The sequence below is a fragment of the Styela clava genome, chromosome 7 (genome assembly GCF_964204865.1).
Source record: "Styela clava chromosome 7, kaStyClav1.hap1.2, whole genome shotgun sequence".
NCBI classification, from domain to species: domain Eukaryota; kingdom Metazoa; phylum Chordata; class Ascidiacea; order Stolidobranchia; family Styelidae; genus Styela; species Styela clava.
In genome coordinates this window covers 19206538-19224555 of record NC_135256.1, presented here as the reverse complement: position 1 = coordinate 19224555, position 18018 = coordinate 19206538, and the positions used below count along the sequence as shown (strand labels likewise).

The 18018-nt window shown below is 34.8% G+C and overlaps 2 protein-coding genes across 3 annotated transcripts; one reads left to right on the top strand and one right to left on the bottom strand.

Moving 5' to 3' along the window:
* The first annotated feature begins 4480 nt into the window (after positions 1-4480).
* LOC120328647 (uncharacterized) lies at positions 4481-14769 on the top strand. Its single transcript, XM_078114342.1, has 16 exons — positions 4481-4558; positions 4798-5045; positions 5427-5573; positions 6032-6170; positions 6831-6993; positions 7069-7204; positions 7477-7632; positions 7704-7744; positions 7932-8057; positions 10160-10338; positions 11175-11432; positions 11697-11869; positions 12196-12325; positions 12419-12498; positions 13232-13413; positions 14149-14769. The coding sequence occupies exons 1-16, from the start codon at positions 4481-4483 to the stop codon at positions 14223-14225; spliced, it is 2313 nt and encodes a 770-aa protein (XP_077970468.1). The 3' UTR covers positions 14226-14769.
* Positions 14770-15034: 265 nt separating this feature from the next.
* Positions 15035-17265, bottom strand: LOC120328142 (body wall muscle protein HR-29-like). Of its 2 annotated transcripts, XM_078114509.1 has the most exons (3): positions 17168-17265; positions 15534-16009; positions 15035-15359 (listed from the first exon to the last, which is right to left on the bottom strand). In XM_078114509.1, the coding sequence occupies exons 2-3, from the start codon at positions 15713-15715 to the stop codon at positions 15191-15193; spliced, it is 351 nt and encodes a 116-aa protein (XP_077970635.1). In that variant the 5' UTR covers positions 15716-16009; positions 17168-17265; the 3' UTR covers positions 15035-15190. The 2 variants fall into 2 exon arrangements, with proteins under 2 accessions (XP_077970635.1, XP_077970636.1); XM_078114510.1 differs by lacking the exon at positions 17168-17265 and having other exon boundaries at positions 15534-16037.
* Between the last annotated feature and the right edge of the window lie 753 nt (positions 17266-18018).

Sequence of the window (18018 nt, the reverse complement as noted above, 5' to 3'; positions counted from 1 at the left end):
GTCCACATTACTGATTAAAATTTGCCCTGTAGTCATTATCATTCAAATAAACAAGCAAACTTGAATATTTCATTAATATTTACCTGATTAATGTTAAAAAAAGTTTTAATGCTGTTTCAGCAGAAGTTTATTAAGACATGGTATCTGACCGTAAATCATTTGAACCAATCGATGAGCCTCACGTAATTCTAATAGACAAGTGGTTGGTTGTTTTGGAACGTGAATCATTAGATGTCTATTCATCATTACTCCCCGCAAATAAGTTTGCGTGCTGTGGGATTTTTCTTTTATCTGACAAAAGTTTTATCATCAAGGTCGCACGATAAAAATGTTTGTTGCTGGTAAGAAAGATCTGAAAGGTTTTTTTTTCAAACAATTGGCAAACTTGAGGTTCTTAACGACTTAAACGAATTGTTGAAAGAGGTGAAGTTCAGTTATGATATGATAACACGAGTGCTTTTTGTTTATCCCGTCATCAGAAATGACTTTTTATAATTTTAAAATACACATATTAGAGTATGTAGGTATAGAATAGATAAATAGTATTAAAAGTCGATTTGAATTTTTGAATGTAAGTCCCGCCGAGTCACGAATTAATGCAAAAAACACACAAACATTTCAGTGAATAAAGTGAATGGTTTTAGGGATATACGAAAACTTGATGCAGTATATTCTTTTTCCTCGTATATACAGAGCCGTTTAAAAAACGAAATTTTACAAACTTGAATAAACGCTGTTGAAAACTGAAAAACAACAATCTGAACAATTGCAGAAAACTGGAATTGGATGATTATGAATATAAAGCGGACGAAAGCCGTTCGAAAATATCTCAGAGTGGAAAACTTTCTAAACCATTTTAAAAAATCGTGCCGTAGCAGTGTAAAAGTTTTTCGGCATTCTATATGCATGTGAACTCGTGTTATCAAACACGAATTTCGTATAACTGAGTAGCACAAATTTTGGCTTTGACATAATTGCAGTATGTGTAAAGCACAAAGTTACGCAAAAAAAGGATTAAGACTTTAGGCAAAGGTGCAACAGCAATTTTCAAAATGATGCAGACATACTTTAAATGTAGGTAATCTACAGTCTTACTATGACAAAAAAATTTTTTTTTTGATCCATCCATTAAAAAGATTTGCCATCCATGGGAGTGATTACTCTTACGCAAGTCTATGGCTTGCCCATGCTTACTACCCGATGCTTAAATTGATCTTTTTCGATCTTTCAGTTCAAACACTCGACACATAAAACTTAAAAAGTTTTTACTCATTTGAATACTGTGATAAGTTGTTTAAACAAAGTGTCGCGTGACAGCTTACCAAAATAGAGCTAAGCACATTTAATCATAATTTAGGATAGGCGGATGTGAAAAGTGCTAGATAACTTTGGCGCCAAATATTTGCTTTGCTTAAACATAGAAAAAATTCTTAATCGTTATTGTCTTGTTATTTAGTCATCTTCCTTGCTATATCTAGGGATTTGTTCAAAAGAATTGATTCAAATAAAATTGTTTTAAATCAATTTTTTTTGGCTGTTTTGTTTGAAATGGGTGTTTTATTTGATTAAAACTTAAACAAGGAAAATGGATGTAAAAACTTGTCAATCGCTACTTAGTCACAATAAACCTTTCGGAACGCTATAAATATTGATGACTTACCCATACACAAATTCTCAAGCTGCAACACAATGCGTTCGCAAACGTGGTATGTATGTATCTTGGCTGTAGATACGTTTTGTAATTTTGTGCAAGTGATTAATATATAAACTTGAAATTCTATTAAGACGCCATAACATATTAGTTGTGACGTCATTGTTACAGAGGGACCCTCACAATTAGACCAGCCGATGCCTATGCTAGGGTGTCTCATCGTCCAAACCAGTGGTTTCAAAACTAGGCTCCGCGGACCTTTTAGGGTTCATGAAGAACTTTCAGAGGGTCCGCGAAAAAAATCTGTAATATGGCTAATAGCTTGTTAATACAAAAATTAAGTGCTTAAATGTGCAATTACACATTTGTCGACTTTTGCCGCTTCGCAATCACCGCTGGAGACACTGATAAGAAAATGGATATATAGTTTCATATTTTGTATATTTGAAAATCTCGCAATTTTTTACTTTGTAATTTTGTTTTTGATTAATGAAAATATAAGACATCCCCATGCAGAAAATAAGCCCTAGTGTTATTTTTTGGAAGAAAATTGAAATAAGACCCAGTCTTACTTTTGGGGAAACACAGTAACTGCAGAGCTGTAGCTGACGCTGCCCTTTTGCTCTTTTACCAAATAACGAAACAGACTGGGTGTCACACATGTCATTAGAATTGCGATTTCTATTCTTTTGTCGGGAATTATTAAAATAATTGCAAGGGTTCCGTCATGAAGTTTTTTCAAAAAGTTTGGGTACCACCGGTCTAAACCAGGATCTAATAGGTATATTCCACATCACTGTATTGACGCACTCGTTTTGCCGTATTTAATAGGGGAGCAGACCCCTGATCGAACTGCCTTCGGATTGTAGTAGGCCCGTGAGCTATGTCTCATTATTTTTCTTGCCCTTCTTGCTCAAGGCGTCTCCCTGATATCTCGGACAAACATTCCTGTTAAAATCTTATGATATTGGTGTAGGTACAAACTTGAATCGCAATGAAGTTACGCGATGGAAATGGAAATCGAAGCAAAGATTTTTTCTTACATTTTCATATTATTATTCCGGCAGCGTATGCAGCTGCCAGAACGTAACATTTTGGCGTAGTTTCACTGCGATGCAAGGGCTATTTCAATAAAAAAAATACAAATGACACAGAAAAATGAAATTGATTTAAAACAAGCCTTCTTTTAAATCAGGCTGTTTTTTCAGAATTGATAAAAAACAAAATCCTATAATATCTGGGCAATATTAAAGTAAATAAGAAAGATGTTTAGTGTTAGAAGGATTGCCTTATTAGATTGGTCTGCACATTCAACGATAAACTTTTTACAATATTTATTTTTCATTTTTCATCATAAAAGACATTTTGCAAAGACAATAAAAACATCTCCTCTCTGTGTAAAATCCGCTCTTGTGTTTGTTTGAATACACCTTGTAAAAATTGCACAGCTTACCTGCAACTGATTTTTTTTATTCAGCATTCAAAAATTTCCTGAAATACGGGTATAAAAATAAAATAGCCAATGTTACATACGCGTTATTGTTTTCGATGGTGGGATAAGTTTAATAAAATAGGACGCAAACGCAACATTGATCTTATCTCTAAGGAAGAGAGAAATTTAGAAAAAAGAGAACTCTTTTTTCAGAAGTTCATTATTTACTCACGATGTCTATATTTGAATGCGCTTTTTCCACCAGTGCGCCTTTCCTACGATATTCATGTTCGCCACGGGGGACAGTTCGCATTGAGTATTGGACACGAAATGCACATATGGATAGTTTTGTGATACTTTCGTTGTGAAAATTCTTTTCCGGGTTCTTGTTGTTATGACAAAATCGCTTTCCACATTATCTACTGGACCAATTGCTTTGAAATTTTCAGTGGGTAAAGATTGTATTTTGCGCGAAATTTAACGAGAAAATTTCTGTGGGATCTAAGGGCTTTCTTGTGTGTGCGAAGTCATCCGCGTTTGCGTCAGCAATTTAGTGGTCAGGCCATACCGGTAGCTCACTGTGACAGATTGCATACCCGTACTGCTTCAGTTTGGATTTGGGGTCCATGTATTAGAGCATCGTTCTCTTGTTACAATTATACTTGCTTGCAGCCCGTTGCATTGTGCAAGTCTCCGTTGCATTGTGAAAACTCAGAAGACAACTTTTTCATATTTTAAATAAAGCTGAAGTCAGGATTTGTAATATCAGCAAGTGGTCGAGTGTTTTATACCTATACAGACCAGCTCAGATATCACCATGTGGATTGAACAACAGCATATCTATCAACGTGAACAGAAAAGATGATAGATATCGCACCCCTCTTACTTTTGCTTGACTTTATATAATTGAAATTCAAATCTTTGAATGCAAGATGCACTTTTTTCTGTTCGATTGTATACACCCAATGGCGAATTTCAAAGGTTCTCACGAGTTCGCGCAAAACCGTCGTTCTTAAAATTTTGAACCTGATCACTGCATATGTCCAAGGATTAATGTGTTTCAACATTTGGTTTGAAACGTTTGGCGCAATGGCTCAGTGGTCAGAAAGTTGGGTCAAACTATGTAGGCACTCCTGGATATATATCTCCCATACTTACCGCCTCACACGAAATTCAACACTTTAACATTTCAGGCATAGCCTACATTGCGAAACCGATTCCGTACAGTTAAAAAATTATTTTCCGTCCATTATGATTGGCTGTCAAGAGTGTTGTTAACAATATAAAAATATATTTTATTTAGATTGTACAACCAATAGAAAGCATTTGTGAGTTTTCAAGAAATATACAAAATGCTTTATTGCATTCAATTCTGCGTTTTTTTATTTTCCACGCTCATGGTAGCTAATGCTTCGCATTTTCGAGGTGGAACGGTATCATGGAAACACATCAGGTCAACCGGGAACACAAACGAGGTAAAAATTGAGTTTATTACAAGTTATATTTAGTAACAGAAATATTGGTTTAGAAATTGCTGCAGACTAACTTTCGCCATTCAAATTATGAGATGTTTGAGTTTGGACATTTGGTGTCTGTCTAATTATGTGACGATATTAGTTCGCTAGCTAAACCTCGTAGCTTTAGATGTTAATTTAATTGTCGATACTAATTTTCGAAAATTTTACTATTCCTATTATTTTCTTTTGTTTTGAAGATGGAAATTAGTTTTCGTCTTGGTTGGCGACGAGATTCTGATTCTATAAGGTGCGATGACAACACGATTTTTTACCAGAACGAAGGATACGGTGGTAATGGAAATTGGGTACTTGATGGAGCGTCGAGCTCCGATTTCCCTCATTCTACAGCTATTAAATGCACCACTTATGATATTGCGGAAAACTGGGCGTACGGTTATAATAGCTTCCTTACCAATATCACCGCCTCATCGACCTTCGATATTACGTAAGCATTGATACAAGTAAAATGTTTGCTCAATGGCCTTGGTGTGATGATTGTATAGCTCTGAAGTAGGCTATACGTTCTTTCTTTGTAAATAATTTTTTTCTGCAACTCAGCCTTTTTTGTATTGATTGGAGGCGTTGTTGTTTTATAGAGTGCTGTGCGGTGACGATGGTGCTTTGAAGTTCAAGAACTATTGTTGTAAACTAAACTATGAGTTCGTGTCATACTATATTTATAAATAGTCTTGTTAATTTTTAATAGTTGCGTGTTGTTATCAGAACTCGAAAAGTTTTAAAGTTTCATTTAACAATATAAACAACATTTATTTAAGTTGAATTTTGAAAACAATTTTTTTCTCATAAAATTTGTCTCCTGTGGCAGATTTGAGGGCAATGCCTGGATCGGGGGCTTGTATGGCGGAGCTGGGGGCAGATGGGCCGTTCCCCTCCTAGGCATAGATGTCGGAATTAGAAACGATACCGGTAAGGTGAATACGTCACCAAGAACTCTCAGCGCACCAGTGGTGAGGTAACAGATATATATTTTATTTTATTTTAATGATATTACTTATGAACCTCGAAAATAGTTTGAGCAATATACGCATTGCGCTAGCTTTTTTACGTATGTAATGTAAACGCAGATTCAGAGCAAGATCTCAACCATGTTCTTAGTATATTTGCCAATACTATATACCTAGGTTATTGTCGCGTATATGCTTGGCATGTGGGGTTGGATTTTGCCTATTTTGAAGAAATCAGTCTGTTTGTGTGGCCGTCATATTGGACCATATTTCCATAATCTCCACTAACAAGTTTTGCTCTCCTTTCGTATTTTTTAGGTGTAAAAAATAAAAAAAACGTTTTTAGTCGTTTGCATTGAAAATGTCTTATTCTAGATATCCTTATATACTAATCTCAAGAAAAATAACTTATTCTTATTTAGTACTATTTACGTCGATTATTGATAAAATCAATTTCTTTTATCAGACTTCAATTGGGTTGTGCCAGTGATATTGTTATCCATGCTGTTGACGATGACAACGATAAGGTTACCTGCAGATATGCGATCAGCGCAAATGAATGCGGCGGAGTTTGTGGATCTTTTCCTTACATTTCATTGATAGAGGTATATTTTTTAGTCTTTCCATTATGAGGGAGATTGGCCCAATCTGTGTGTCTGCACTCACATGTTATTTGACATCCGTTCAATAGTGTAACAAAAGAGTGTAACTCCCATCTGAACTCCTCAGAAGTCGATAAGCACAAAATATATTGAATGCCAAATGTTTGTATATTGTAAAGATGTACAATCCAATCCGAATACAGCTATCAAAATACACTTAAATCTTTAACGCCAGTATATGTGTTGAAACTGAATTTCTAACTAACAAAGAACAATAAAGACGAGCAACACTGTGCGAGTAAAAAATATCATTAAGGAAATGAATTGGAGCAACGATCTTGTTTTAGGCGAATAACATGCACTATTAACAATACATGGTAATAAACATTAAAATACATATTAACTATCCTTATGTACTCCCTACACCATAAAGTAATTTATAGTTTAAAATGAATTACTGAAATTCAATTGAAATGAAAATCAAAATTCAGTCGTGACAATTGTATTAAGTGGCGGGAAGCGTGAGCCTGATCATATCGAGATTAGAAGAATGATATAATTGACCCTTGCGATGCGACTGCTACAAGTTGTGCGGAGCGAAACCATTCTTTAGTGAAGCTACAGTACTGCGTCGCTTACTATATATATATCTTCTTTTACGAGGAAACTTGCACTCTTCAATATAACGGGGGAGGTGGAATCTACCTAGCTGCAATTGCTTTAATGTTGGAGGACCATCCACAAAAAACTATAACTGTTGATGGAAGTGGAGAGCGCACACCTTTGGATGTGTTGAGTACAATTCCATTGCAGTTTCTCATAGACAGTATGTTTTTTTATGTGAAGATTTTCAACACATATTCACCCCAGTATATCAATTAGAAAAATAATTTATTTTTAGTTTCATCCGCATCGTCATGCAACGTGAATCCAACTTATCCATCGTATGCCATTCAGGACGGAGAAATTTTTGTAATATCTGAAACTGATACCTTCAACGAGACCCTATATGCGTATCCGAGTGTTTCAGGGGGAAGGTGAAGCTGCATTTTTAACCCTGTTTTTTAGCCTTTGTAATATTATTAAATTTATTGAATTATAGCAGTACACAAGTAAACTCAACATTTTTAATATAAAACAGCTTCAAAATGTGCTAATTTTCCGTCAAGATATACAAATCATAATCCAGGCTAATCTACAAGTAAGTACGTCGAATTTTAACAAGTAGATGTGCAGAGAACTTCTCCGATGTGTACTTCCATCTTGATTATTTATTCTAACGCGCTAACATTCAAAACATTTTTTCCAGCATAACACAGTTTATTGTCATTGGGCCAGTTGGTTTATATCAGACTGGCATAGTTTATCTTGGAAGCGATTTACATGCATCTAGCATGATTTGGAATCCAACTTCCAAGCAATCAGGAATTCACACAGTTTGTTACTACGCCGTCGATTCTGGAGGGTAAAGTTGGATTTTATTACTAAAAATAAGAATCGCCTATGAATGTCATTTCAATCAATACTCTGTTACAGGCTACGAGCAGAACAAAGATGCTTCACCATTGAAGTAACAGGTAAATATTTTTGTTTGGTTTGTTCAATATGCTGCCAATACCGACTATTTTTTCGATTTTTATTTTATTATTCACGTGTAAGCTTAGATGATCTAAAGATTTAGATTCTCGAACTACGAAGGAGCCTAATATAAATATATTTATATACACATTCTCTATCGGACCGTATTCTTATTTTGACAAATAGCAATTGATCAATGCGATGTTGATAATGGTGGATGCAGTGACGATTGTATAGCTGGCACATACTCGCATTCCTGCAGCTGCAAGCAAGAATGTTGGTCGCTTCACGAAAACGAAAAAACTTGTCTCCGTAAGTAGATTAAATCATTTTCAAATAGTTTCATACTTATGGATATATAAACTGAACAAGAGAGCAATGCTCAAATATACATGGCACAAAGGCCAAAACGAAATATTTTGCTCAAAATTTACGAAAATATTTCATCGTACCTAACGAGTACCGGTACCAGTAGCCGAGCCGTCCTACGATTCCCAGGTCCTGTGACGATGATGATTCATACGCCCAATCTCGGTTTGAATAAAAATACCAAATGATTCGTCTCACAATTGTAGTAATATTTTTTTTTACTTGCAGTACCTTACCCTTCACATCACCTCACCGTAGCTTGTATACAGTATCTCATCGATAAACGAAGGTTTTGTAGTAGGCCGTCACGCTTAGCGGATTAAAACGGCGTTCTCGTGAATGAAATTCATAAGAAATTTAGAAACAAATGAAATTAATAGCCTTCTAGCAAAAACAACAATTTTCAACCACAAAAAAATTCAAAGCGATTGATACAGTCGTTAAAGAAAAAATCAATTTTTTTACAACAACAACAACAACAAAACGAAGAATACTAACAAGAACAACATAACGAGATATCGATCAGAGATCGCGGACTTATCAATCTAGCAGCGTGTATCCTTCGCTCTGTCTGATTCAATAGCGTGGGAACTTTCCGATGGAAACTTGCGCATCGCATACAGCCATACACGCTCAGCACATGCGATCTCTCGCCTCAAAAATCTAGGTCATACACGTTCACTCGCTTTGCAAAAATCTCTTCATAGATCTCTTCATCACTAATTGATTAATAACTCGCTAATTATACGACATTAGTCATCCGAAATCAATAGGCTTCAGGTCCGAGATATGATGAATGCATTGGAGCAGATTCAACCTCGCTTTCGTGAGATATCGCATGTATCTAACAGACAAACAGACAAATACATATCAACATACTCACTGATCAAGATCGATAGGTAATCCCAAAACGGTTCAAAGGTCCACTTCGAATCCAATAACCGATCTGATTGAAATCACCCTTAAGACAGTTTGATATTTGAAAAAATCAAGCTACAACACAATTAACTTTACAGCTGTAATTATTACAGTCATAGTTTACTCTGTATATTTATTCTTTTAAAATAAGGATCAATAACAAACTAGGCGACAACCCATTTTATTTTTATTTCGTGTGGGTACCCCAAAACTTGATAAAGCGGATATTACTCAGCACTACTCCAAGATTCATCTTAGAGTAGATTTGTGATTTTTCATTTTCAAATATTGTCAGAGTCCTGAGGTCTCTATGTTTACTCAAAATGATGCCATTTCTGCACATATTGCACCACCACGTGGAAGTGCGCCGGACTATTTAGGTATCTACTCGACAAACAGATGGTACCCATGTATCACTACTACGCTGATTATACTTGATTTGCAACTCGAATCATTTGCATTTGCAGATAACAGAGTAGATCGCATAGGGGAGCATGGGTGGGTATTCATTGGAGTCACGTCGTTTTCATATATTTGAGCATTGATCCAGAGAAGACGTGGGCAAACTACGGCCCGCGGGCCAAATCCGACCCATTAAGTAATTCAATATGTCCCGCCTGATGCTGTCACAACCAAACTAAAACCAAATTTTTCTGTTTTTGCAAAAGATGGCTCAAGGAATTTTGTTAGGATTGCGATAAAATTGTGTTTTGGCATGAGGCTTATCGGTTTCCACTTTTGCTTTTGTAACACTGTAAATATTGTCCATAAAATGTAACTTTCACTTCATACTTCCATGGCCCGCCAGTCTTGATGGGCAAAATATTGTATATAAAAATATTGTTGGTCTATTTTACATCGAGTTGGGTAAAGGGACTGAAACCTATGGGCAAGGGGATATTTACTTGGATAACACAGACTGTCCCCGAACTTGTAATATGATTAAAATAAGGAAAATCGGAATAAAATTATGACCTGATCCTAACCTGGTACAGATACTACCGGAGTACCGTTGAATCTGTGTTGCAAGATCACTTAACATTGAGATTCGGAGCCGCATATGAGAGAGATAATAATGGAAACTAATAAGGATAAGTTATACGCTATATCTTTTATTTTCTCCACAGCCAATTCTACGGTTGCATGTGACGGCCACACAATGAATATTAGCATTGCAAACTGTGCATCTGAAGAAGTTATATTCGCTGGAGAACACAATAATCTAAATTCAGAATGTCAGTCAACCGGAGGAACTTCCCAACAGCATCTCTCATTGGCCAGTGATCAATGCGGGATGACAACTGAGGTTAATTAAACTAAGCGGGAATGAAACCTAACAGTCGATAGAGAATTAATTCACTTCGGCGATTACCCCAATTAAAACCTTTAGATAAACTCATTCAAAGTGTATTCTTCATATCGTGAAGTCATATTTTTCAGCAATAACGAGTCTTGTGCGTTTCAATTCAGCTTGAAGTTTGGTTTTAAAATCACCAGTGCTGCCGGCAATCTTTATATAGAAGAACAATTTTTAAAGTAGACAAAGACATTCATATCCATTGATAAAATTCAACATTTTAAGTTCTCTATTGTATCGAACTCACTAATAACAAGGATACTACCGTAGTATGTGAATGTGAACCAAGATGGCGTACACCGGAACGTAGTATGTGTACCAGGTTAGGGTTAAGCCATACTTTCAGGTACAAATACTACGGGAGTCACTTGGCCGAACTCGTAATAGAACTAAAATAAGGAAAATTAGAATAAAATTATGACCCAACCCTAAACTGGTACACATACTACGTTCCGGTGTCCGCCATCTTGGTTCGCATACTACAGGAGTCCCATAACAAGTTTCCTCATTTTACAAAACTATGCCGAACTTATTCGTAGCTTTAAGAAACAAGATCAAGTTAACTGATTATTACGACGTTCCAAAAACAGAAATGAAAAAAATTCTTCGAATTCTGCCACTGGTCATGTTCATTCATGCCTTAATCCACGTATGCATATATATTCCTGGATGCTTATTGAATGAAATTTGGAGCAGCATTATCTAATTAAAGCTGACAATCTGTCGCAATACCTTTAGCAAAAATTTGTCGAGTTTGTCTTTGTAATGAAAATCTCCTTTTGCAGTCGAGTGCCGCGGGTATCCAATACCGAACCGACATTTTCGTCTATAAGGGAGATTATTCTGGATCCAGCTCTGTCATAACGAGAGGTGAATGGGTACAGATATCAGTTGTTTGTACTTTACCAGCAACATCAAATTTAACCGGATCTTTTGTACCGGAAGTTCCAATTACCGGTGATAATGTACAGAACGAGGTTTCTATTGAAGGAATGGGAACATTTGTGTTTTCGTTTGATATTTACCGTACAGAAAGTTTCATGGTAAGCTTCATATTAATTCTTTGTTGAACGTTTCTTGTTTGATTATGATTAGACGTTTAAGTCATAAGAACCAGAACAAGGTAAAATGGATTTGTGAATTTATTTGTCTCTTAAATCGCGAATGATGGACAAGAATCCGAACCAACGGGTAACTCTAATATCATTGAGATTAAGCCCGTTTTTAAAGATTTAACTAAGAACGTCATTTATGAGATTTCGGATTCTGCCCATCAGATAATGTCCTATCATATTCTCTCATTTCAGACACCTTATAGTCCAGCTGAATATCCAGTAGAAGTTTCCATCAACGATGACATATACTTTGCACTTCTAGCAGTTGGGCGGGCCGATTTGACTTTGTTTACGGAAGAGTGCGTGGCGTTGTCGACCGAGACGATAACTGCAACAACTTTACAATATCCATTTATATCAGCTGGGTAAATTTTTGATTACCCTAAATTTTAATTTAATAAATGCACATATTCAAACAATTCCATATTAGGGGCCTCATACATAAGCTAGTAAAGGAAAAATGGATCTACCAAACCGTTCGCTTGTTGGTGAAAGAAAAAAAACATAATCTATTTTGTATTCTTACTGAGAGAAAGAGTTTAAATGTATTCCCCTCAAAAACAAATATTCAATTTTTGCGAAAATGTGTAAAAATCAGCCATTTGGTTGGATTTGATTGAGAATAAAAGTCAGGTATCAAGTTGTTTCTATCTTATAATGTTACGCATATTTGCTATGTTTTTTTACCCAGTTGCCTTGAAGATCCTACTATGGAAGAATATACATCAACTAATCCTCTAGAAAACAGATTCAGCATACAAGCGTTTCAATTTGCAGACAAACTACTTGCTTCGAAAGAAGATGCAGCAGTTTATATACAGGTTTGTATGATTCGAGAAATAAATAGACTGTCAGTGTGCTTCTTTTGTTCCATAGGTTAACACAGTCAAAAATATTATCGTGTTCGTTTTCAGTGTTCTGTACTTCTGTGTGATTTATCAAATTCTACGAGATGTTATCAAGGATGCGTATCTTCAACATTCAGAGACAAAAGGTATATGCACTAATTTTCACGTTTCAGTGAATGCTGTGCCTTTTCTTTTTGTTTGTCCTTGCCGGGCGTTGTTATTTTCCTGTGACGACTTCTGAAAAATGGTACTCATTCAGTTCAGCCAGTAATGTTCCATCAACTGTCATCAACAGAAATATATACTATTAAAGCACTCTTACCTTGTGAACGGCTTGATGATGAATACGCCATTTCAGTACTTGCATTGTGCTTACAATAAGAGATACAATAAGAAATGTTTTGTTGTGACTGTTTTTTGTGTGGCTTGCCCTATAGTCGCTGGTGTGTTATATAGATAGTATTCATAATCTGTTGCGGCTGTCATGTTATATATTTTGAATCTATTGTTAGTATTTAGATAGTTTTGCAATCAACTACATCTTCCACATTAACTCGTTCCCTTGCTATATACGCTGCTGTAATACGGCAACAACATGTCGGTGTGCTATTTCATTTTTTGTGCTTCTTTGAAGATAGAAGTATTCATCTGATTTTTTTGATCATAGTTATAACAACGCTTGAAAAGAAAACGATTTTTTGTTTTGTATTTCCAGCTAATATGACAGTAATCATTTCCAGTGGCTGGGAAGATTCGCGAAATCTAATGAGGAATTGTCATCACAACTAATATTTTATGCTTTCAATCTAAAAATCAATATTCCTAAATAATTTGTGTGCAGTCACATAATATACTCAAGAACCTAATGTAAATTAACAGATCAATTGTAAAGCACGACCCCATTATTCGAGCTAACTCAGCAAAAAGCGGTATGAATAATCGTGCTAACGACGATGACGACGACGATGAGATTCCCGTCACCACCAAAGAATCTTCTCCCCAAACAATTTCGAACGCCCTGGTTTTGATATTTGATGATGATGATCATAATGGTGGAAACGGTAAGTTGTTATCATAATTTCTATACATATACTAGCTGGGTTTACTGTTTCTTCTTACCGATTAGTTTCGTTCTTGCAGAATGTGAATGATACGACTAACTGTCATGAAGTGATCACGTCGGTGGTCGGTTAGTGAGCGCCCAGTTCGTGAAATTCAAAGCAAACTTGAAAAAAGTACCTTGATTTGTTTGATTTCCTATTCTGTTTTCCAAATTCGGCTAATGACAATCCGGGGAAAAAGTCATTCTACGCAAAATACGAAAATCAGTTTGACCAGTTCGGAACAAAATTTTATTCATTCCGGTGATCCTAAAATTGCGAATTGAGTATGAACTCGAATCTGTAAACGATAACCAAACCCTATAAAAATGACTGAGCATATAAAATGCTATTTTATTAAAATATAATAGCCTCCTTTCGTAACATTCATTGACCGTTTAACATTTATTGTCCAGCAGAAAACATTATCGACACTAAAACTATATACATTGCTTTAGTTTTCAATATTTCCCATCTGGGTATAACGAAATCGTTACTATTGATAGTTTCTGGAAGCATACCCGTTATAAACTGGGATATATCTGTAAGGCGATCAAATGTTTTAACTCAAGTATCTAATAGTAATAATATAATATATACTTTTACACTATTTTTGCTTTGATACAAAAATGAATAAAATTCAAAATTCTTGAATTTTACAAATTGTTATAGTCATTTAATTTATTTATATTGCAGGGAGTCAAAGAAAAACGATCACATCGGCTTGGATCGCCGTTTGGCTCGGAGTTATGATATTTCATCAGTTGGTGTAATGATTATGAATATATGGTTATCTATTGAAATAAGTATTCTGGTATATAAAGGTAATTAAAGCAAGCAAAAGAAATAATTTTTGACGCAATATAATACTTAACCAAACAGCAGCGCCAATTTTTAGAGTGATTCACATATTTGCCTAATGTCGAGATATATCGTGAGTTATAAATACATATAGCAAGTTTTCATTGGTTTTCCGTACTGGTACAATGTATGAATGCGTGAAATAATATTTTCTGTAGAGAATATATATTTTATTTAAAAAAATTTCTTTTTATTTTGTTTGAATGTTTTGTTGTTGAATTGTTAATATACCTATGCTATGAGTGCTCTAACCTAAGCAATTTTAAGTGATAGATTTATTGATATTTATGACAATAACAAAAATATATATCTAATAATTAAACACTTCGTGATTTTTAATCGTATTGGGGTGAATTTTGGGTTTTATTTCTTTTATTAACGAAGGCTTCTGCGTGTCGTAAGTACGAATCAAGACAGAACAATGCTATCTGCTCAAATGGGTGCATTCTTTTGCCTATTGCATTTTAATGCTTTACAGAAGCGTTTTTTTTTTTATTCACGCATTGAGTCTTGTGAGACTATTTGAAAACTTTCTATCTCTCTCTCTCTTTCTCGCTTTTGTGATTAAAACTGAACTACTCAAATGTCTGATAACATTATGTAAGTGTTTTTTCATGGGAAAATTTTTGCAGCATTCATAAATTGACAAAGAACAAGAGAACAAATAACTATACATTCTCGGAAAGCAAAAATAGGGCAATAGGTAATAGAAGACATGAAATAAGGTAATATTGCTTTTTATTCAATACAACGATCTGATAGCAGAAAAATTAACAAAATTGTTTAATCATCGACACCGGCTCGCATAAAACTGGTTCTATCAACAGCTTTAGAGCGCTCGGTCGTTGTTTTATGTATATTGTTCATAATACACATATTATTCATCCGTATGTTCAACATTAAGTTCTGTTTTCTCTTCTGGATCTTCGGTTATGCGTGGCGGTAGGAAGGAACTCTCAATTTCAAGAATTCCGCCACTAGAGTATGCTGATGTAATATTTTTCTTGTCTACTCCCTCGGGGATAACGAATGTTCTTCTTAATTCCCTGTAATGTTATATTAAGTTAGATTCAATGTTAGGAATATATAAAATGTAAATAACAGCTTATCGAACAGAATATACGGAAACGTAAGAGAATTACAGAACCCTTACTTTGTAACAGAATACTCGATTGAGTATAGATATATTATGTTTAGGTAAATGATAAAGATTTTCTCACTTGAAACTATGGAAGAACATTCCCACCTCCTCCTTTTTCTCTTCTTGTTTTGCTTCAACGATTAAATTATCTCCTTGTACTTCAACTTTGATGTCTTCGGGTGCAAAATCTTGAACACCGATGTTTATTGCATATTTTTTCGGAGATGATTGTTTTTCTTGTTCTGATTCGTCATGTGTCATTTCTACTTGCTTATTTGCATTGTTTTGAAATTCGTTCCTGGATAAGATTGTGATTGAATAAGATTGTATTCATTATATATTGTATAAATATGTGAAAAAAAAAATTTATTTAAAGATATAAATGGCATTTCACATCATCTCTTGGTACAGGAGCAGATGTCCACAACATTGGTTCCAGAAAATTGCAACATCGTGATGGATAAAATCGTCTACGTTGAGCTGGCCTGGAGAAAGCAATTGTGAAAGCCATATTTCAGTTGTTGTCTTCGTGGATGCGTTCAGAAATCTCGTTATCTGTTAATGAATATTCGCTTCGATTATCTGCTTCATATATAGCATAAGAACACATTCTAGATAACTCGCGAATTGCTTCTTGTTACAATATTTGACGCAAAATTATTCATTATAATCATGGTTCTGGAATGTTCAAGAACAATCTCGACCAATTGAATGCGAAGCCGACAAAGGGCGATAAAGAGCTGCTAATAAGCGTCCCAAGACCTTGGATATTTATATTTTACCCAATTATTTATTAAAAATTGAGATTTATTTAGTGTTCATTACTGATGCAACCGACTGATTAACCAATCAAAATAGCTTTGTAATTGTTGTGAATAATCGTGATAGATACGGTGAATTCGAGAATTTTCTAGATTTACGTTGGGAATAAACAAATATTCACGTTCGTTCATGCGACTTCGGTTGTGTTTATCAAAAAATTTAGGCTTGGAATAAACTTCGTGAAATAGTCTATGGTAAATCAATTTTTTGAGAAATAGTCCTCGTCAACTAATTTGAAGTTGAGCCTTTTCATATCAGTTCACACACAGGGTTGTGTGTATTTTAGCATCTTAGTATGTGTATAACAATTTGAGCGATGTTTCACTTCAATTGAGGAAAATATTGTTTCCCCAGTAAAAGTAAGGATTCTTTTCAGAAGGTAAATATTTATAGGACCACTATGCTATTATGTGATTGTGTCTGATTTGAAATAGGTCTAATTTTTTTTTAATGAAAATATTATTTATCAGGAGCCATGTAAACAGATATTATGGTGTTTAGTCGTGCGTATGATGCTAGTCATTGTGTTCTACTTATATAATATACCTGGCATAAGTTAGAGATAATGTCACCTTACAAACGCGTTACGGTAATGGAACATACCAAGCTCTGAGTAACAAATTATTTTCTTTATAGAACATTTCTCCATAAGGTGAACCACAATATAAGAATTAGCCTACTCAATAAATTACTTGAAACGAATAAAACGTATTTTTGTTTTTGACAAACTTAGAAACAAATTTTCAGTTCGGTCCTTCTGAACTGAAAACCATGAGTTTGTATTGGAGTTTTGAATTATTTGTTCCGAAATTCTCCTTCCCGTTTTTATTGGTAAATAGTTTAGGTTTTTCGAGATAAAACGTCTGTTAGCCAATATTTACTTGAGCTTACCTCGATGTTTGTTGACGACCACAACTAATCTGACAAAAGAAATTATTTATCATGCACAAATTGCAAATGAAAATCCCGTTCAATTTTGTTTTGTTTTCCTGAAAAATAGAAAGATCAGCGTCAATTTTTCTAGGTTGATAATGCATTCTTTAACGTAAATTAACAACTGCCGAAAACGGTCTACCGCCATTCAGAGTGGTCGACGAGTGGTCTCTATTTGACACTTGATCTTTCTGATCCGAGCCTGATTGTGCCGTTTACAAAACTATCATTGTTGTTGTTAAAGGACAAAATTGCACAAATTTAATATCAGTTGTCTCGTAATATAAGATCGATTCCAATACCAGAACGACATGAACTTCCTCTTCCTTTTTGATTTAGTCGAGTATACTCGGCTTTCACCCAGAAAGCGATCAAGTTACATTTGAACATCATATTTCAACAGATGTGTGGATATATACATTTCTCTGCGTAATATAGTAGATATATATAACTTGCAATCGCAAAATAACTGAAGGGTAAATTGATGAAATCGTAATGCTCATTTAATATACCTAATTTTTGGATATGTCACCAATAGAGGGGTTGTTATATTTTAGCGTAAAATAAATAGTGTGCTAAGGAAGAGCTACAACAAGGTTATTCGCGTAATGTTTTTCTGAAAGATTCAGACTTTGGTGCATAAGACTAACTATTAGTCTTCTATATATTCCAACTAACTGTGCATGTTTGGTCATTTCATAATATATTTTATAGTTAATTCAGAATGGTAAAAACTGTTCAGAAAAAGTGATAGTGTAACCAGTCATGCATAGTTAGCTGTTCTATTTTGTTTCGGGCTATCAATCACC